Here is a 22,175-nt window from a genome sequence, read left to right on the forward strand (position 1 = left end):
TATATTAACTATGTAAAATAGAGGCACAAATAAAATATTTATTTAGTAGTAAGTCAAGTGTAGTAAGAAACGACACGGCCACAGTTAATTAATTTGGTACAAACCACGTACAAACTAATAGAAATCTATAGCTCGAACGCAATAATTGTTTTGATTTCAATGTACATATATACTTTTTACATTGTACTGTATAGTTCAATCTTTGTTACAGAACATTAAGAATCATAAAGTGAAACCACTTTACTACACAAAATGTCAGAAAAAGCATACACATCTTTAGAAGACCAGTACCAAACAGTAAACGTGAGGAGAACCAGAGAAGAAATCACTACAACCAGCTCTGTCGAAGAAATTCTCAAGAAAATTGTACCAGCTAAAAGTTTTCTGTACAGAAACCAAGATAAGAAAAATGATAGGATATTCAGTTCTTATTTACCAATGGACTCTGGTACCCCAAAAAAGCCTAGAAGATTCTTTAGAATGAGTTCATACGAGTATCCAATGTTCTCATCAAAAGAAACTAAAACGGAAAATCACAACGATAGAGGATATTATTCAGTAAAAACTAACAGCAGATACTATATTCAGAAAACGTTCAGAATACCAGAAGCTAAAACGAAATACAAATCAATGACAACTCCTGAAGAAGTGAGTGAATCTGCTGTAGAAGATCATCTGTACGAAGATTTGTGTTACACTGACGTAGAAAAAGAAAAAACCGAAGAAGAGAAAAGAGATCAAACTCAGAAACCTTACAAAGTTATGATTCAAGAACTATTCCAATCGTTCAAATTACCATTCTTTAAGAAGAACGAAGACGCAGAAGTTAAGGAAGATGCTAAGGAAGCAGTTGAGGTTGTCGATGAACAAAAGAAGGAAACTGATGGGAATTTCTACGAGAATGGCGACGTGGAAGTGGCTGCAAATATGTACGATTCTGTACACGCCGTTCGGCCGGTAGAAGGTGCGGAAAAAGATCGGGTAAGAAAATATTGTATAAAATGTATAAGTCTTGTACATTTTCTTTCTCGGGTCGAGTCAGCTTTCCCTTATTTTTCTTCCACTTGGCACAGGCTTCCATTGCCTTCGGATAACTGCCGCTCCTTCTATATTTTGACACCACTTTTAGGCCTGGCTCTGGATTTTCGACTGGATTTTGAAATGTTAGGGTGGCATTTGGCATTTGGGGGGCATTTCTCTAAAAGGAAAACTTTGTTGGAGACATGACGAGCATATTAATAATCTGCTAAAATCTGTATTAGGTATATAATTTAAAGCTAAGTTAACAAACGTTGTCTGTCCCGACATTTTTCGGGAATACCCCAGGGCCATCTTGCAAAGTTGTTCCGATATTTTATTTTCCATTAAACTTTCATTGTCTGACTTTGAAGTTACAAAATCAATGCAAAATATTAGAGATCCTTGGTGCGGACCATTAAGTTTTGAATCTTTAGAGTCCTCTTGATAACATCCGCAGAGAAAACTTCAGTCGAAAAGTAACAAAAACTTGCAAAAAAATTAGCCAGAGGCAACATAAGCCTCGTTTCGCACACGTGTACCCACAAACAGAACTTCCTAACAAAGTTAAGCTAACTCTGAACGAGCCCTGTTTACGCGGTTATCACACTGATCCGAATCCTGCCGCTCTAGTTAGTATTACCTATAACACGAAGGTGCGTTCCGCGTGATATTCGGCCACAGCTGTCTATGGGCCTTGTCAGGAGGGGCAAATAGTAGCCCTTTGTACCCAAAGGAACACTGGAAACCTTACTCACCCCCAGGAACACAACACTACATACTCGTAGCTACATAGTAGGTACGAACAAGCGTGCGGGTTGGATCGCATCCAATGTGAAGACAGCTTAATGCCATATATTGCCGAGTCGGTTAAATGCCGACGTGCGGAATGAATTGATTGTCATTTGTCATAATGAATTTCAATTTCATTTCATTAATTTTAGGGAAACTGAACACGAATAGAATTTACGAACGTTCGCAAAATGTATTTAAATAGAGGTATGATTAAAAAAATCCCCTTTAATATGTGAATAGTACAATAATAGCAGGAACTGTATTAGGTACATGGATCCTTATAACGAACTCTCATATTTATTCGGTCCCCGGTGGGCCTAGGCAAGATGCCAATCGTTTGCGCCACGACAATGAAAGGCTACCTGTCTCTTTATCGCACTAATATTAGAAGAAAGGGTTATACTGAGACGAAAAGCTGACGTCATTATAAACTATACCATAAAACCTTGTCTTGTAGGTGCAGATTCCAGTGGAAGACTACTTAGAGCCCATTCAGGTGGAAAGGGACCACCAGTACTGCGACGTGGCGCTGAAAGAGGACTCCCTGCTTCAGTACATCATGAACCTTTTCGAGAACTTCGGGATGCGGCGAGGTAGGTACCTGAGGTAGGGTCGGCAGAAAAATAGGACAGGAGGTAGGGACGATTCTAGTATAGTTATTTACGATACAAGTACTGAAAAAAAGAAATTCGAAAAGAGTGGCGATAAATTAAAACACGACCGAAGGGAGTGTTTTAAATCGACACGAGTTGCGAATTACCTATTCGCACGTGTATCGTACAACGTTTTACAGTACATATGGCACTTTAAACTTTCGAAATACGCACGGAAAAAGCTATTTCCCGCACTAGTTCGGAAAAGTAGCACCATATGTACTGTAATAACTATTTGTTATGGTTTTGAACTCGTTTTGATACGACCTTGACGTCTTGGTGATTGGCCCGCATCTCACGCACGAATTTCATTTCATTCAGTGGTAAAGTTTGTTTAACAAGCATGCCTTGAAACCATCGCAACGTTCAACATTCCTCTTTTCGAACCACTTTATACATTCTTTTATTTTATTTTTTAATCTACATATTTCAATCAATCAATCAATACTTTATTTCCAAGAATAGGGTACATACAATGTTTAAAAGAACAAAAATAATGTTTTAAGAGTGTTTATAAGAAGAATTTATCAATGAGACATGTCGGCTCCGTTGGGCCTCTATATTACAGATTTCTACATTCGTGGATAAATTATTTCTTTCGTTTGCTCGGGTAGGTAGGTATCGATATTAATAGATCTCATGATGCAAGAATGCAATTCGTTTAAAATTTCAATTTGTCTCTCTTCATCCGATACCAGTTATCAAATTTCTTTTTATTGTATAAAGAACATTTCTAGAGAACTAAAATTATTTATAATATTCTTTTTAAGATTAGATGGGGCAAGAGAAATATTGGGTTGATGCTCGATGTTTTCCGTGATCGAACACCACATGAATCACAATATTCACAATCGGTGTGCCTATACGAGTAGGTAATTATTTGAAAAGTTCCTTCGTTATCTCCAGAATCCCATCTTTAAATCCTGGCGTGATAACAGTAGGCTCCTGAATTCGAGAAATATATGAAAAAAGTTAAGAAAACAAGGATCCCGACGACTTGGGAATCTCCTACTTTTTTAAGTCAATTAAAGAGAGAGGGAAAGAATCGAATAAAATATAATTATGGTATCTTTGTGTTTTAAATTTGTTAAAAAAAGGCAAACCGAGTCGTCCTTGTGTCAATTTGCAGTCCAAATTAATAATATTAACAATTCAAACTCGGACAGGTGCCGCTAAGCTTTGAGTAAATAGACGAAAGCTGACCAAAGCTCCCGAAGGACAAATCTTACAAGTGACTTTTACAACATTATTTTTAGACAACGGAATTTAATCGGATAAAATTTATTTGTCCTAATTGACCTAGCCAGAAAAAAAATAATGTAATTACACAAATTGTAACAATTAGTAAGTACCTAACATTGTAAGGTCGGGAGTAGTGTCAAATGTCAAAATGTCTTTGCCTACTTAAGAACTATTTTGTGTCTTAATCTTCTAATAAAAGGGATCATAGGATCCCGAGGTAATAATTTGTCTTCAACACATTCAATAAAATGCAATTATTTAATTGTCGTTCATAGCAGAATTTTAACATTATTACGACACTTCCACTTTCTCATAGTGTCGTTTTGTAAAAAGTCTACTCATGTGGACAACATGTGCTGTAGGGCTGTGCGCGCCGAGGTGGCGTGTTGTATCGATAAAAACTGTCGATATTTATAGACACAGAACGAATAAGTCTCTACCCTTTAATTTAGTAAGAATTAAGTAAAGTCACCGTGCCTATGTAAGTTTTGGTAAGTTGGTTTGTATAAGTGATGGGTATGAATTGGTTTTACAATACAAGCCTTATTGAGTTTACTGTGGGAATAAGTTAATTTTTTATAGAATGTCTCAGAATATTTAATTTATTCACGCCGCCCGAAATAAAATAACACAGGAGTGTTATGTTTAGGTATTAATTTACATGTAATTTATAATTTATAAAACTGAATCGGGACTTAATTACGTTTATTATTTGGCCTGACGTTTTGAACGTGTCATTACGCCCGTGGTCACAGGCAGACTCTAGAGTATAATAATTTATTGTGATTTTGGATCTCTTTGACTTTAACACCCAACCTACAAATAAACATCGATAACTAGCCATGTCCCCTCACTACAAAACTGTCTCATTACTTTAGTAAATAGAATAAAAGTGTCTGTCCGTCAGCATGTTTGTTGGTGTTAGTCGCACTCGGGACTGCAGTTGTGCTGCACTAACGTGACGCGATAATGTAAAGTGACGTTTTGTGGATAAATGACAAAGTTTGGTCCTTTGAGTCGTGAAATATAACTTGGCAACTCATTTTTACCTTATTGTTTTGTTGTTTTACATTTTGACAATATTGTTTAATAATTTGTAAGAAAAAAAAACCGACTTCTATGCGGCCCGGTGAAAGATTATTGTAGATGGTGCGCTATGTAGAAAAGGAAGCATTTCGTTTCTGTAAGGCTCGCAGTTCTAACCTAACCTAACCCACTTTTGTTCGGTTCTGTGAGGATAGCAGTTCAAACCTAACCTAACCCACTTAACGGCGCATGCGGTGCGGTGTACGGGGGTTTGAGCGGGAGGGGTTTGGCCTCATCATACTTTATACCTACATTTTATGGTAGGTACTCATAGTGGTTTATTTAGTTTAGGTATCATAGTGATTTTCCGGGTCAAGGTCGTCGGGTCTGTGTCCGAGTCCGGGTCCGAGTCCGGGTCTAGTCCAGGTCCGAGTCCGAGTCCAGGTCCAGGTCCGGGTCCGAACCGGATCCGGGTACGAGTCCGGATCTGGATCCGAGTCCGGGTCCCAGTCCAAGTCAAAGTCGAAATTCGAAATCACCAAACATGTACTATGCATCGTTGAAGAGTTCTGTTCTGATCAACATCAGCAGTTCCAGTTCATCAAATGCGACAGTTTTTAATGTTAATGCTTTATTTTATGATGAAAATACAGAAAATTCTATACGTGTGCCTTTAAGATTTGAGGAGTTCCCTCGATTTCTCATGGATCCCATGTTCAGAACTTGAGCTTGACATAAATATGGCTTAAAAACCTAACTTGCTTAACAAACATAACGAAAAGAAAAAATCGCCAAACGCGAGCTATGCGTCGTTAAAGAGTTTCGTTCTGGTCATCATCAGCAGTTACACTTCCTCAAATGTTACTTTTTAAATGTATATGCTTGATTTGTTGATTAAAACACAACAATCACTATATGTATGCCTTTAAGATTTGAGGAGTTCCCTCGATTCCTTATGGATCTCATCATCAGAACTCGAGCTTGACAGAAATGTGGCTTAAAAACTAAACTTGCTTAACAAACATAACGAAGAGGACAAATCGCCAAACGTGAACTATGGGTCGTTGAAGAGTTCTGTTCTGATATCATCAGCAGTTCCACTTTATCAAATGCGACAGTTTTTAATAAAAATGCTTGATTTTCTGATGAAAATACAAAAATCTCTATACGCACACCTTTAAGATTTGAGGAGTTCCCTCGATTCCTCGTGGATCCCATCATCAGAACTCGAGCTTGACAAAAATGTGACTTAAAAACTTAACTTGCTTAACAAACATAACGAAGAGGACAAATCGCCAAACGTGAACTATGCGTCGTTGAAGAGTTCTGTTCTGATCATCATCAGCAGTTCCACTTCATCAAATGTCACGTTTCTGAATGTATATGCTTGATTTGTTGATAAAAACACAAAAATCACTATATGTATGCCTTTAAGATTTGAGGAGTTCCCTCGATTCCTCATGGATCCCATCATCAGAACTGGGTTTTGACAAAAACGGGACCAATCTGTATGCATATACATACAATCAAAAAAAGAATTTTCAAAATCGGTCCAGTAATGACGGAGATATGGAGTAATAAACATAAAAAAAAATAAAAAAAAAATAAAAAAAAAATAAAAAATAAAAAAAACATACAACCGAATTGATAACCTCCTCCTTTTAGATTTGGAAGTCGGTTAAAAACAAAGAAATAATAACTGTAAATATATATTTAGCCTTACCACGAGCACAGAATAGATTTGACACTGACATATTCGCTAGCGTGTGCGTAAATTACTTTTTTTGCATCTTGCTCGTACTAGTATCTATATTAGGTGTAAACTCGTGGCGTGGCACTGGTGCGACACATTTTATATGGATGGCTCGCCATTTCTAACTTTAGGATCGTTTTTAGGGTTCCGTACCAAAAGGGTACAAAAGGAACCCTTTTTATTTCAGGCGCTACTGTTTAGCTTACTTTTTACGGACATAGAGAAAAATTGCTAACATTTTAATGAATAGGTACCTGAGCTTTTGCAAAAGCAGTCGGAAAGTTTAGAACTTCATTTTTTGAAGTATGTATAGAGCGTAGTGTATAGAGGCTAATAAATAAGGTACCTACTATGCCTACGATGCCTATACATGTATGTCCCACTACTGGGTACTGGGAACAAGCATATTCCTATTGTTTAAGAGGGTTGATTGTGGGCTTCCTATTGAGGGTTTACCGTAACATAAACCTTCTTAATGTTCTTATATACTATCACACTTAAGGTGTTTCAATACATACACCTTCGTCCCTGCTCCAAACGTATGTAATTCAATAACCAGTTAAAGTGACGGGACCATTTTTAGGGTTCTGTACCCAAAGGGTAAAAAACGGACTTCGCTGTCCGTCCGTCCGTCCGTCTTTCACCAGGCTGTATCTCAAGAACCGCGATAGCTAGACTGTTGAAATTTTCACAAATGATGTTGTTGTGATGTTGCCGCTATAACAACAAATACTAAAAATAAAATAAAATAAATATTTAAGGGGGGCTCCCATACAACAAACACGATTTTTTTTGCTCTATTTTTTGTTGATGGTGCGGAACCTTCCGTGCGCGAGTCCGACTCGCACTTGACCGGTTTTTTATGTAGGGACTGGCACGTGCCGATTTACTTAACAATAGACAAAGGATAAGCCGTTCGGGGCCTGTTTCAAATCTACGAACTATAACAAGCGCCATCGACCATCGTGTTATTTGACCATACACGCTTGAGCTTCTGTCGCAGATTATGCAGTATTCCTCACGATGTTTTCGTTCACCGAAATTTAAGCAACTGGAAAACAGCAGTAGTTTAGCAGTTCAAATAGGGTTCAGTAGGTAGGTATGTACTTACATTTTAGAATAAAAAAAACTTTGTAAAGCCATTTTATCAAGCAATATCTCGTAATTAGCACATGCAAAAACTTACCAAAACACTCTGGATTGCTGCGCAAACAAATTTTTACCGACGGAGTAGTCCCCACGGACAGATGGCACCACTGGCGCGATCCGTGACGCGCTCGGAACGGACCCGGAACGGATGGCAACGTATGTGGTAGCGTACCTGGGCAAATACTTTTAAAATTAAATATTTATCGATTGTATAAAATGTAGAAATTCTTATAGTGATAGTAAGTAGGTAAATATAAAGCCGAAGACGTTTTACGTTTTTGTACGAAACACTAAAAATTAGACTGCCAATGAAAAAAGCACTTAAAGCAAGATAGGTTATCCAGTCACAATTTTTTTGTCATATAACATAAAGATAAAATAAAATAAAACAAAATTTACTAACCTAAACCTGGTTAGTTGTCTTAAACTCATAATAAATGATAAATGTTATTACATAAGTTACATAACACGCCAAACGAAACACAACGCGTCTACGTCGTACAAAATCGTAGTTTGTACTGTAACCGGAAGAGGGGGGAGGGGTCATTGAACTTTGCATTACGGTGCTGTCGTAAATGTTATCTGATTATTTTAAATCTTATTACGATGGTATAAGGTCCAATTATGGTTAATTGTGTCGCTGATTTGTATTATGTAGTAGGTACAGGCCAACCTGATTTAAACTTGAGATGTGTTTTGATAAAATTGCTGAATAAAATATAGTAGGTACTTAGGTATCTCATTTACACGTACTTATTTCTTATTGTATTTATGTAAAGTAAAACTGATCCAATGATCCATTTAACCGATATATTTTAAAATGTTATAGTTTAGGTAGCCGTTTGGTTTGCTCATTTGCCTTCTATATCATTAAAAAGAATGAAAAATAAATATAAATAAAAATCAATTCCAGGTATTGCACACTCAGCCCATAGTTTGATTAAATACAGACACAGAAGGAAATTTCATACGTACCTACATATGTTTACACAGAGAGCAATGTCACGAGCTAACTATAAATATCTTGAATTGCGTCCATGAGCACCTAGTCTTATCTGTGACACAAATAACTTTTCGCAAGTTACCGATGATGAGTCGGAAGAGTTTTACATTTTTTTAAATTTATTGTTATATAAAAACACATACATAAACAGTAACAAAAATTTCGCCAAACTGTACAACAGTTTGTTGGCGGTGCGCTCTTTTACATGGCGCAGTTATTTGTGTCAGCTCCTTTTTATTAGGTAGATACAGAGCATGGATGCCGGAATTCCGAAATACCGGAATATCGGACCGAATTTCAATAGGGTAAGAATTTAAGAGGATCCATATCGAAATATCGGAATAAATAATGAAGAAATCACGACGAAAATTGTAAAAAATATAAAATAGGAGATGGCTTGGCACAGAAATTGAAATGTTAGTTTTAATGCATTTACTGCCCCCGACGCACATGTGCGTCGACCGTCATACAAGTTTATTCCTAGGCCACGCCCCCTGGCAGTGAATGCGTTAATGCAAGGGAAAAATTGCTTACTTCCAGGCAATCTGCTCGTATGCCTCCTATATCACAAAACATAGATAATAGTAGGTACAGTCAGCAGCAGAAGTTGCTAAGCGGGTGAGTTGTTCAAAATGATCTTGACGCGACTTTATTGTTAAGAGAATAGGAGCGTGTCAAGGTAATTTTGAACACCTCGCCCGCCTAGCTACTTCTGCTGCTGACTGTATATGCCTGTGATTCACTCAAGTCAATCAGACACAAGTGTTATTTGTGATGCTCGGTGATGTCACTGTCGTGATGTAGTCGCTAATTTATGTCAGTCGATGTCAAACAAACGTGTACATATAAATATACTATTGCTTCTTAGTCCGTTGATATAGGGAAAAATGTGTACAAACATTTATATGTTCAGATATCTGTGCGATAAATAAATAAAAAATACTGAGATTTGCCATGATTGCACAAACAGACACAACTCTTGGTGGCACAAGAAGACACAATGTTACAATACTAGTAACATCTCCACGAGAAAAGGGGACGAAGTCACGTGACCGTTTCTTAACTAACTGATCCAAAACCTGGGCTATAACCGCGAAAATCGAAGTTCGCAAATTGCGGGCATTTTTCTCTGTCACTCTAATTACGCCTTCATTGGAGTAAAAGAGAAAGATCCCCGCAATTTGCGAAAAACGGTTTTCGCGATAGCCCCTCTGTTGTAACAATTAGAATAAGCCTCCTTCATTGCTCCGCTATGTTAATCCGCTGAGCAAAATAAATAAAATAATACCGAAAAAAGCGGCCAAGTGCGAGTCGGACTCGCCCATGAAGGGTTCCGTATTTAGGCGATTTATGACGTATTAAAAAAAAACTACTTACTAGATCTCGTTCAAACCAATTTTCGGTGGAAGTTTACATGGTAATGTACATCATATATTTTTTTTAGTTTTATCATTCTCTTATTTTAGAAGTTACAGGGGGGGGGACACACATTTTACCACTTTGGAAGTGTCTCTTGCGCAAACTATTCAGTTTAGAAAAAAATGATATTAGAAACCTCAATATCATTTTTGAAGACCTATCCATAGATACCCCACACGTATGGGTTTGATGAAAAAAAATTTTTTGAGTTTCAGTTCGAAGTATGGGGAACCCCAAAAATGTATTGTTTTTTTTCTATTTTTTTCTGAAAATCTTAATGCGGTTCACAGAATACATCTACTTACCAAGTTTCAACAGTATAGTTCTTATAGTTTCGGAGAAAAGTGGCTGTGACATACGGACGGACAGACAGACGGACAGACGGACAGACAGACAGACAGACATGACGAATCTATAAGGGTTCCGTTTTTTGCCATTTGGCTACGGAACCCTAAAAATGCAATATCCAACAAAATATGTCAAGTTTTTATATCAAACAAAAATAAACGAATGTTATAAACTCGTTTTTTTGACACGAGCTAAAATTTACCCCAATAATAAAAGTCAACTGTTGAGGGTTGTCGCCTGACAGTAAAGTTATTTAGGGAGTGTCTGCCTGTCTGTCGCCGAAACAAGCCTAATGCATTAATGAAGTTAGATTTGACCTTCACGGTGAGTGCTGTGATGTGCCTACGAAAGTTCGCATGAATTTGTACATTTGTAATGAGACAATTTTCAGTAGGTAGCTACCGATTTATATAGCTTTAATACGCGATTTATATAGGTTTAATACAAATGAAGTAGCTTAAAATAAAGATCGCGTGATACACTTATATGAGACACTTAATGGTTGTGATATTAGTGTACCAATATATTGCTTGTAGCAGAATCTGGCATTCATCGTATAGATAGGCCAAATGTTCTTGCCATGAACTGTTGTTAACTTAATTAACAAGTGTTGCTGATGTGTTGCCGATTCCTGCTCCTAGCATAAAACTTTTTCAAGTCAGTTTTTACACAGTCGTTTAAACATTTTTTGATGTCAATAAACAGCCTATTTCACGACTCAAAACGTCCGGGACGTACGCTACAGCTACAGTCATGCAGCAGCAGAAGTTTCTAAGCGGGCCAGGTGTTCAAAATAATCTTGTCGCGACTTTATTGTTAAGAGAATAATAGCGTGTCAAGGTAATTTTGAACACCTCGCCCGCTTAGCAAATTCTGCTGCTGACTGTATGAACTGATAGCCTATGTATAGGGAAAAACGAAAGTAGAAATTTCGTTATCCGCCTCTCTATACTAAGAATACGGAAGACAGTATTCTTTCGACAGAGAGGTGTAGATAATGAAATTTCAATTTTCGTTTTTCGTGGTAGGCCCTCTGAAACCAAGTAAAAGCCTAACCACGGCGTGCGAGTCTAAACAAGGAAAGGTTCATAGACTCTAACCGGACTGTCGAAAAGTTCCTGAAAGATGTTTTTATTAAAACCTTATTGGCCTTTATGGGCATAACCATGTGACAATGTCGGTGTGCTGGTGGCGAGTGGCCTGCGCTCTGACGCGTAATCTGTGCGCGCGCGCAGCTGAATCATGCGCGTTCTGCTGGTGTCGGATGCTGCACTGCCTTACCGATGTCATCGCAGGTAATACTCACCTAGAAGTCGAACTAATTTAACTCTGTGCATAAGACAACCTGGAAGTGATACCTGAAAGTTAAATTTGTCAAAATTAACTTGTTATATAATCTATCCTCAAAATTAAAAAAAAAAACACACACGATATCTAATACCTTTAAACGAGCAATTCTTGTTTATTTATATATTTATTTATTTATATATATATATATATATATATTTCGAGGATCTCGGAAACGGCTCTAACGATTTCAATGAAATTTACTATTATAGGGGTTTTCGGGGGCGAGAAATCGATCTAGCTAGGTCTTATCTCTGGGAAAACGCGCATTTTCGAGTTTTTATATGTTTTCCGAGCGAAGCTCGGTCACCCAGATATTTCTATTTAATAAACAAGCCTGATTCTCTAGAAAATCACAATAAGGTAAATGAGGAGGAGACTAGCATACTCGTATAACATTTTTGGTTTGGAAGACCAGCGTAGGGCAAGAACAGAAAGGAAGATCTTCGCTCCTGCTCTACCGACCTTCAGTAAGAGGAGTACCGTAAAATGGGATGAGTAGGGGCAAAACTGAATGCTGCATATAATAAGTGTTCCGGACGTTTGTATTTTAGTTTTTATTTTATTTTGGGTAGTTCCATTTCATAACTCTGACGATAAACAGGAAATCCCACCTTATCCCGTAGTCCCTCGTAATTGGGGTGAGATGGAATTTCATACAAAGGTGATTTTGGAAGATTGTTGGATCGTTTTTTTTTATTATGAGTATTACTATAGCTCCATTTTAAATTGGAATACATTATTTTTGTAAAATTCCATCCAAATCTCCCCGCGCGCCCTACGACATCTCATTTTACGGTATGTGTGCAAACGCAAGAATTAGAATCGACGAAGAGCTTATAGACGGTCTTATCCACATTGACCGAATGTTTTATTTTGAACTTTTCCCGTTCCAGAAACGAACGAAGAAACCTCCGAAGCCCTGGAACCTCGGAAGCCTGAAGAACCCCCAGCAGAATGGACGAACAACATGGCCGGCCGCCCGCTGCCCGTGCCGGTCGAGAATGAGCCTTACTACATGCAGGTCTCTAGGAGCGAGGCCGAAGATTTGCTAAGGGGTGAACCTGATGGGGTTTTCCTGCTGAGGCCGTCAAGTCAGGTACGCAGCCAGTTGAAAATGAACACGTAACCACCACACCATTACCAAAAACATTTTCATGTCAAATGTTGCCAAGATGAAACCATAAAAGTTATCAGCACTGTCAAAAAGTTATCAGATCTCTTGTAGAGCCAAGCTTCTAACTTCACCTTAGTCAAAATATGTAGCTTGGCCGTTTCGCTACCGTCACATGGGCGTGAGGCGCGAGGTTAAAAATGTATTCACTATTCATTATTTTGTATTACCGTAAAATGGGGTGAGTAGGTTTCGCGGGGAGAGGTGGGTTATGAATGGGGAGAGAAGGTTTGAGAGGGGGGTGAGAAGGGATTTTAAAGCTACTGCTACAAAAATAATGTATTCCAATTTAAAATGGAGCTATAGTAATACGCATAAAAAAAAATCGATCCAACAATCTTCCAAAATCACCTTTGTATGAAAACCCGTCTCACCCCAAATACGAGGCACTACAGGGTGAGGTGGGTTTTCCTCTTTATCGTCAAAGTTATGTTATGAAATGGTCATGCAGGTTTCAGTAAATACAATAACATAATAAATAACCCTCGTAAGCCGGCAATGGCGCGTGAGACATGATGGTGGATCCAATTAGACTTGTCGGAACGTGATTGCCGACGGCTGACGGCGACGAGATGACGATAAAGATGCCTGTTCGTTGTACAGCTTAACAGCAGTTTGCTCAGAGTAAAAATAAATGAAAACTTTGACGTTTTCATACTACAGATGTAGAACTCGCGGAAAGTTTCCTAAAAGTTTGAAATGGACAATTTCGCAAAAAAAATTTAAGGAAATGTCCAATTTAAAGATGTGTGAATCTCTGCGCAAATTTCCTATTTTTCCTAAAAAAACTAAAGATTAAAATTTTCCATTTGGCATATTAGAATCTCTAGCGTTGAAGGGAAACAAATGAGTATTGTTCTTCTTACGCTATCGCTAACACACACTTGTTATTAAGTATACCTAAATCTTACATCTAGCTCACCACATCCACTTCACCAAAAGCTAGCTAAGGACTAAAGTCGGCCCGTGAATGGCTAGTGCTCGCGTGACGGTTGTGTAATTAGCGCAAATCACACATGTGCCTCAAACGGAACGCATTTCCCGACGGATGCGATGTCTAGGCGTCAAAGTATTGTAGGGATCCGTAGATCAGTACCCGGGGACTCTTGTACAGTAGCTATCAGATACATCGGAGCGACCAGGGTGTTATAAATATCTGAACAAAACGTCTATTATCAAAACGTTAAAGTTCATGTTTAGATATTTTTCAGCACATTGACTGCTGCGATATATCTGATGGCGACTGTACTAAGCCTAAAGCATTGCCCAATTTTTTATTTATTGCAGCCAAACCACGCGTACACACTATCGGTGTCCTGCGCCGGCGGCGTCCACAATGTGGGCGTGCGCAAACGCAGCGACGGGCGCCTCGCGCTCGGCTACCCGCGCCGCGGTGAACGCGGCTTTACAAGCATAGCGTCTTTGCTCCGGCATCATAAACGGCGAAGGTAAACCTTTACAAAATATTAAGATTACATTAATGATAAACATCATTTTAAAAACTGCGACTCAGCTTGATTCTGCGTCGGTCAGCCAACGTTGTGGCTATGAACATAGATGAATAGAATGTACAGATGTCGAGCCTTAATTTAAAAAACGTTTTGATATATTCAATAAGAAATTTTATCTTTCACACAATACGATCATTAATTAGTGTATAGAAAGAGAAAAGGTCGTACGATGGAACTAGGGTTGCCAACCGTACTTAGTATTGTACTATATTTTGGCTCTCTGTACTATATATTTTTGGAAAAATATATAGTACGCTAAAATACTATATTTCCGATTAAACGTATTCGGTGTCTCTGACCATAGGGCTTTAAATCCAGGGCTTGATTTTACTCGCTAAACTGAGCTACTTTTACTGTGGGACAAACCCTAAAATCGGGGAAATTTTTTTGCCTTTTCCATAGAAAACGTCGACATCTGATCAGCTAAACTGTATGAAAAAGTAAAAAAATATTTTAGAGATTTCGGGGTTGGTGCCATAATAAAAGTAGCTCAGTTTAGCGAGTAGAATCAAGCCCTGGATTTAAAGCCCTATGGTCAGAGACCCCCTGTATTACACTGATGTATAGTATTTTATCTAAAAGTACTATATTTTTTTGAAATGTACTATATTTTTGATGCCTTATTCTGGAAAATACTATATTCCACCAAAAAATAGTTGGCAACCCTAATGGAACCTTGTGGCACTCCAAGCTTCAAGGTAGCTAAATCAGCAATTAAGTAAATTCAGTATCGGTAAACCAACTCATTGTTTTTATTTTGGTTTCAGCGATGTTTTTAAGGTGTCAAATAGATTATCAGACTGTAGTTATTTAGATTTGAACATAGTTTCCACGTAATCAATTGGTTTGGAGAAGTCGTAATTTATTATATAATTTTCAAGCAAAAACTTGATAGAAATTCGTCAGTTGTATATGAGGCTTATAAGATAGTGATAAATTATATATCTCTTGGCAAAATCAAAATAACATTTTTTCTCATTGAAGTTATGTTTTTATAAAGATACCATAATGTTACAGATTACTTCTTGTGGCCGGCGGAGGGGTGGTGGGCGCTACCACCCTCAACGAGCCCCCGCGATACTACCAGACCCCATCCAGCATACCTGTGCCTGTACGCACACAATGATCATCAATATCAGGCAATTGAAGAAATTGTATTAACTACTTACATGTCTACTGAGTAAAACGCCTGTGTTAGAACTACACCCCCGCGCATGACAGTTAGTTAGAGCTATGGAAAACCAATGTGAATATTAATTTATCGCTAAACAATGAAATGAAATTTCAATAGCTGTTAAAGTGACATGCGGATGTTTTTACTGAAGCTGCATTGCTGTGGAGGCTACTGCTGCGACGTGGGTGCTGCTGCTGTATCTGTCAAATTCCTTTATAAAAACAGTGACGTTTCGTTGCCTCATTACCAATGACAATGCCATTGCCACCACAGTAATCCAGGACAATCCAGCTACAGTTGACATCCGAATGTCACCTTTACTCCTGTTATGCGTGGTTGGGCAATATGAATGCAAGTAGGAGGGGATACATAAGAACAATTACCTAGTTATAAGGAAGGTAAAATTTCTGTGGGAAGAGTGGGAAAATCTCGAAAGTGATCGTAAGAAATATAGCTGGTCAACCAAATCTTGTCAGTAAAAAAAAGGCGCGAAATCAAATTTTCTATGGGACGATATCCCTTCGCGCCTACATTTTTCAAATTTGCCGTCTTATTTCTACTGTCAAGATCTGGTTGACCAAGTATAATGAACAAATTAAGTGTAGCTTCAAAACCAAACTTATTTTAGTATTATTAAGGACTTATTGATTATATTTGAAACTAATTAATGAATATCGAGTATATGATAAAGGTCTAATTTGAATATTACATTTGAAGCGCTTAACTACCTATTGTATTACATTAAGTAGTAATTTTTGCTATCTTTTAAGTTTCAGTATTAAAATACTAATTGTATAGTTACTCGTATTATAGGGAGTTGCTTAACTGTATCTATTTTTATACATTTATAAGGAAACCCTAGAGTCCGTCTCAGTTAAACCTGTTCTCGTACTGATTTGGCAAGCGACAGTGTTGGAGTGCCATAATTACGTTAAATTCTTATTAAAATATAATTATTATGATGTTGGGTTTTGCTACAGTCTGTGATGGACGGACGCAAGACAGACTTTAGTAATGTTAACAAATCTATTAAATATGTATATCGTAATACGGTTGTTTCAATTTCTAATCATAAAGTTGTACAGTTAATCCGTTCGGAGTCAATTCAAAACTTCGAAATGTTTCAAACTCGTTACTCAAAGTGAAGATAATTAGATTATTAATGTGTCTGATTGGACATAAAAGTATTAGAAGATAGACTTTAACATTAATTTCTAAGCGGCGAACACAATTTCGTAAAAAGGCAACGTTGGACTCGCCCTATATAATTTTCTTTTTTCTTCTTGCTTATTTGGTGTCCCAATGCTGGGCAAAGGCCTCCCCTCGTTTCCTCCACTCGACCCTGTCATCGGCATTTTCCCACCATTTGGGGCAGCATTTCACCATTTCTCTTAAATATGTTAAAAACTCGAATTCTACTTAGATGGCGTCCCATAAAACTATTGGACATTTACAACCCAAATCCCTCAGCTGTCACGGATGATATACGCCGCCGTTACACATTTTATATGACCCCGTGCCTTACGCCCAGTAATGGAACATCGATCAGCTGCGGTAATCCGGCGGACAGATAAAAATGTCATCAATATATTGGGACCCGAATGATGAAAGATCGTGATACTACATTGAAAATATTTGAACATTTGCACATAAACTTATGAGAGTTTGAATCAAAACATTTTATTTGTTTTGTGATTGTTTATTAGAAGTGCCCTAAGTTTAATGTATCTGGCGGCACGGCAGTGCCCCCGCCAAGTCGAGCAAAACAAAGAGGCACGGCCGTACCATCCTTTTCTGGAAGCGATTCAGGCCATTTACGACGTCCTGTAATTTTGTGCTGGCTGAAGCTAGAACCCTGAATTTTCAGTGACATATAGGGCTCAACATGCTGATACATTCTCAAAAACATTAAATCTGAACTTGTAGTTTAAGAATTATTGTACGTCAAAGTTCCTTAGTTTCGACACTGACACACTTATACACTCACCGATCATCATTCTCGATCTCATACTTCTAGCATACCCACAAGTTTCAAATTTTAAACATAAGTTGTTTTTAGCTTATCAAGCCATAGAAAACCTAAAAATATTGCAGTATCAGTCACGTTTTAAAGATCTAAGAACTGCATAAGTAAGTTTGTAATCCTATATAAATATATGATATTACAAAGTTACTGTTGCAGTTCATAAAAATAGTAGGTAAAGTAAAGGAACACAACGATGTACGATGTGAGTATGAATGAAGATGTGTTTAAATATGATATGTGTATACATAGTATGGGTATGAGTACCCGAAAAGAAGGACTGTCTACAAAAAGAGATGAGATCCCATCAAAAACATTACATGTAAAAAGGTGCCAGTCTCGCACCGCTTTTACTACAAAAAAGTTTTGAGATATAATGTGAAACCAAGTCGGTTATTTTAATCAGTGCCAGGGGGTGTTAAAACCGTATCAATAAGATATCTTTAATTTGTAATACATATAATGACTTGGCAATCGCACATAATGCTTTACTCGTACCGTACTCGTAAATATGTGTAATGCTCAAACTGCAATTAGCGCTAGCGTTATGTTCAATTATAATTATTTTTAATAGATTTCGATGATCCTTATATCATTATGCAGCTGTGCGATGGCCAAGTCATTATACGTATTACAAATTAAAGATATCTTATTGATACGGTTTTAACACCCCCTGGCACTGATTAATAATATAATAATAATAATTTATTTATTTCGGACAAACAAAAGTATCCATAGAGTGTTAGTAATACAAGCAAATATCTTAATCTAGTATTAGTATTTTTACATTATATACATTTATGTTCGGCTAATTAATTTATAATATAGATACCTACCTACACTACTACAGCATAGCAGGTACCTACACTACAAATTGCGCTACACCTTTGATCTGCTCGGTCCAATGCTTTAGCATCGGACAATCATACCTATCAGCAATTTCTCTTAGAATGCTGTTGGGACTACACCTCACACGACTTAGTAATGAGACTATATTTTTACGTAATATAGTCTGAAAACCATCCGTGCGAGCTGTCACAAACATGCCCGATGCAGAGCACCTGCGAGGCAGTCCCATCAGCATTCTAAAAGCATTGTTATACTGTACGCGCAAGGCGTTGTAGGCTCGTTTCGTGTACCGGACCCACAGGCTGCTCGTGTACAAGGATTGACAGTATGATTTAAATAGCGTGATTTTTACATCACGTGAGCAACGAGCAAACCTGCGGGTTATCATATTACTCCGAACCGCCAACGCCCTGCGCTCCCTTTCCAAGTCTAAATCATCCCTTAGGTCGCTCGTGAGGACGTGTCCCAGGTATTTAACCTTGTCCACAACTTGTAATGGGCTAGAGTTCAACATAATAGGTGGTATATAGTATGGCTTAATTTTACCCGCCTTAAATACCATCACCTCACTCTTTTTAGTGTTGTACTCTAGTCCATGGGTCAAGGCGTAGGCTTCGCAGTAGGCAAGCAGCTGCTCCAGCGCACCGACAGACGGGCTCAGTAGCACCATGTCATCGGCATAACTTAGGCTGTTGACACAAGTGCCACCCACATAGCACCCAGCATGCATGCCACTCAGCCCGACTATCAGCTCGTTGATGTATAGGTTGAAGAGCTTCGGTGAGGTGATACCACCCTGTCTTACCCCACATTCAAGCCTATACTAGTTCGTTGGATAAACTGCTCGCCCACCTGACCTGGTTTATCTGATTGCTGTACCAGTGCCTAAACAGTCCCACACACTCCGTCGGTATACCTGTCTCACTTAGTTTTTGCCAAAGCAGATCATAATTGACTCGATCAAATGCCTTGGACAAATCGAGGAAACAGGCATAGACGGGGGTTTTCCTATCTGTATAATACCTGACCGTGTGCTTAAGACATAGAATTGCACTATCCGTGGACAGCCCCGCTCTAAAGCCGAATTGGCCATCGTGTATATTTAGGTGTTTGTCTAGCACATTGTCAAGCACACGGTCAAGTATCTTAGCTGTAGTGGTGGCGAGCGAGATAGGGCGATAGTTCGCCTTATCAGATAGGTCACCCGTTTTATTTTTAACCACTGGTACAACAATCGTCCTCATGAGCTCCGCCGGAAGGTACGAGTGACCAATACATAAATTGAGTAATAACGATAGTACTCGAGGTAGGTGCACTCCTGCATATTTAAAGTGCTCTATACTAAGGCCATCGTGGCCAGGCGACTTACCCCTCTGCATATTACTGATGACCGAGTTAATTTGTTTAGAGGTAAAATAAACGCCCGGCCCCGACGGCCCTCTCATTAGCTTTTTGCTGTGAGACAGAATTTCCATCTAGCAGCGATTTGACATTGAAGTGCTCTCTAAATATGTCGGCAATCTCCCCACAGTCCGACTTACCCTCCACACTCACCGGCAAGCCCGGCATCACGTTCATTTTCTTAGTCCCGGTCCAGAAATCTTTGAACTTTTTATTATTGTGGGAAGTAGCTAGTTTGTCCATCAGGATCTGCTCCTGCCTGCTCTGACACCACTTAAGTCTAGACTTGAATAGTTTCCTGGTATGATGCATAAGATCAAAAACCCTACCCTGACGTGGTTTACCAGCTAACTCCCACAACTTGAATTGAAGCCGGGCTTCCCTGTGAGCTTCTGCAACATGTTTGTTCCACCCTGCTAGACAGCGACCCCTGGCTCGCTTACCACATTTAGCTGTCACCTTCGCAGCGTTAGATAAGGTGTTAATGACCTTGATATACATGTCATCAATTACTTTATAGTGATTACGGTTATCACACATCCCGTCACAACAATCCCTAAGCGAGTCAGGTAAGTCAATGTCCTTCAATTCACTATTACAGATCCTATTATACTCATCAATTTGATCAAGCTGCCTTTCACCCCATATTACACCACTATTTACATAATTATTACAGATATTAATTACAGGTTCCAATACATTAATATTACATTCAATGAGCACAGGGAAATGATCGGACCAAAACACATCGTACATAACCGTAACGTTGCGTATAGTATTCCAAGCACATTTCGTCACAATGCAATGGTCCAACCATCTCCTACACCCATGTATGTCACTAACGTATGTATACGTATCAGAACTCACACCCAATTTATCGATGTCCGCACATATCCATTTTTGCTCAGAGCAGAACTCCATCATTTCACTATAGAACGGCTCATTAACGTGAGCGTTATAATCCCCTAGTATAAATACCGCTTGCACATCACTATTATCTGCAATAGTCGAAGAAAGCGCACCTAAACACTCTGTATACAACGGCATATTATCATTTGAGTCCGTAGGCATGTAGATACACCCCACTAAAAAAGATACGTCACTAGTTAAGACTTTCACGAATGTTATTCTGTCACTATCACACTCAACTATAGTTACCGCATTGAACGCACTTTTCCGCCACAGGATACCCACTCCACCGTGAGGGCGCCCTTTCAATAATCCAACAGACACGTCAACCGCCGATTTACCCGTCCAACCGAAGTCCTTATCAATCGTACTAAGGAAAGGCAGGTCAAAAGGAAGAAGCCATGTCTCTTGCAACGCCACGATATCCGCACTTTTACACAAAGCTCTTATACCATCTATAGACCTTTTTGCCGACCTACAATTAAAAGTTATCATTTTGCATGTGTCTGTCATTTTTCGATGTTATGAATTTCACTCGACTTAAATTCCGTATCCGCCACTCTCCCTCTAAACATAACAAAAACAAAATTAAAATAACCGACTTGGTTTCACATTATATCTCAAAACTTTTTTGTAATAAAAGCGGTGCGAGACTGGCACCTTATTACATGTAATGTTTTTGATGGGATACTATTACTTTCTTACTTGACTTAGTAAATTCCTTGAAACTTCCTTCCCCGTCAGAATCCCGAGATAACGTTTTTCCATCCTTTAAAAACAATTTAAGTTGTCTGCTGAAGTTCGGTTTGTTTGAGACGTGTTTACGAACACTATCGGATTCTTGGTCTTTTGAATCTTGGCTCGGACGAAATGGCTCAAAAACGTTATGAAGTTAAATGAAATGTAACTAAATCTTTATTTTCAAGCAAACCTGCATAAATATTGTTAAATTATAATATTTTAAAACTAACAATTCGTTTTTATTAAACATCACCATCGCCATCTTACGTAAACGTAGTGTGGGTAGAAAGCTAGTACCTATATGCAATAGTTAAGGATTTGGGTACCTAACATTTTATAAATATTTTAAAGGTAGGCCAGCACAGGGTACTGAATTGATTTTAAATTATATTTCGTCATTTAATTCTTTTTCATATATAAAACATTCACCAGTAAGTAGTACCTACCGAATTCTATCCGTCGGGCAGCAGTCACACAATATGTTTAACAAATTAACAATAACATTATCAGATCATTTTGAACACCTCAACCGCTTAGCACCTCATTATACAAGCCACGCTTTCTAAAAAATTCACAGTGAATAATAAAATCCTGCGTGGATCGTAAAACCAGAAACAATTCACTTCACATAACGACTATAG

At 38.3% G+C, this 22,175-nt stretch overlaps 1 protein-coding gene across 1 annotated transcript; it reads left to right on the forward strand.

Annotated features, from left to right (window-relative positions):
• The first annotated feature begins 239 nt into the window (after nt 1-239).
• LOC134657472 (uncharacterized) lies at nt 240-15,589 on the forward strand. The gene is made up of 5 exons (XM_063513039.1): nt 240-981; nt 2,270-2,405; nt 12,649-12,851; nt 14,214-14,374; nt 15,455-15,589. The coding sequence occupies exons 1-5, from the start codon at nt 253-255 to the stop codon at nt 15,561-15,563; spliced, it is 1,338 nt and encodes a 445-aa protein (XP_063369109.1). The 5' UTR covers nt 240-252; the 3' UTR covers nt 15,564-15,589.
• Nucleotides 15,590-22,175: the final 6,586 nt, after the last annotated feature.

This window comes from Cydia amplana, chromosome 20 (genome assembly GCF_948474715.1).
Source record: "Cydia amplana chromosome 20, ilCydAmpl1.1, whole genome shotgun sequence".
Lineage (NCBI taxonomy): Eukaryota > Metazoa > Arthropoda > Insecta > Lepidoptera > Tortricidae > Cydia > Cydia amplana.

Bases quoted from the DNA above. Each gene is read 5' to 3' on its own strand.
- LOC134657472 (XM_063513039.1), top strand. From the start codon at position 253: ATGTCAGAAAAAGCATACACATCTTTAGAAGACCAGTACCAAACAGTA. The intron at 982-2,269 runs GTAAGAAAATAT...CTTGTCTTGTAG, and splicing joins AAGGTGCGGAAAAAGATCGG to GTGCAGATTCCAGTGGAAGA. The intron at 12,852-14,213 runs GTACGCAGCCAG...TATTTATTGCAG, and splicing joins TGCTGAGGCCGTCAAGTCAG to CCAAACCACGCGTACACACT.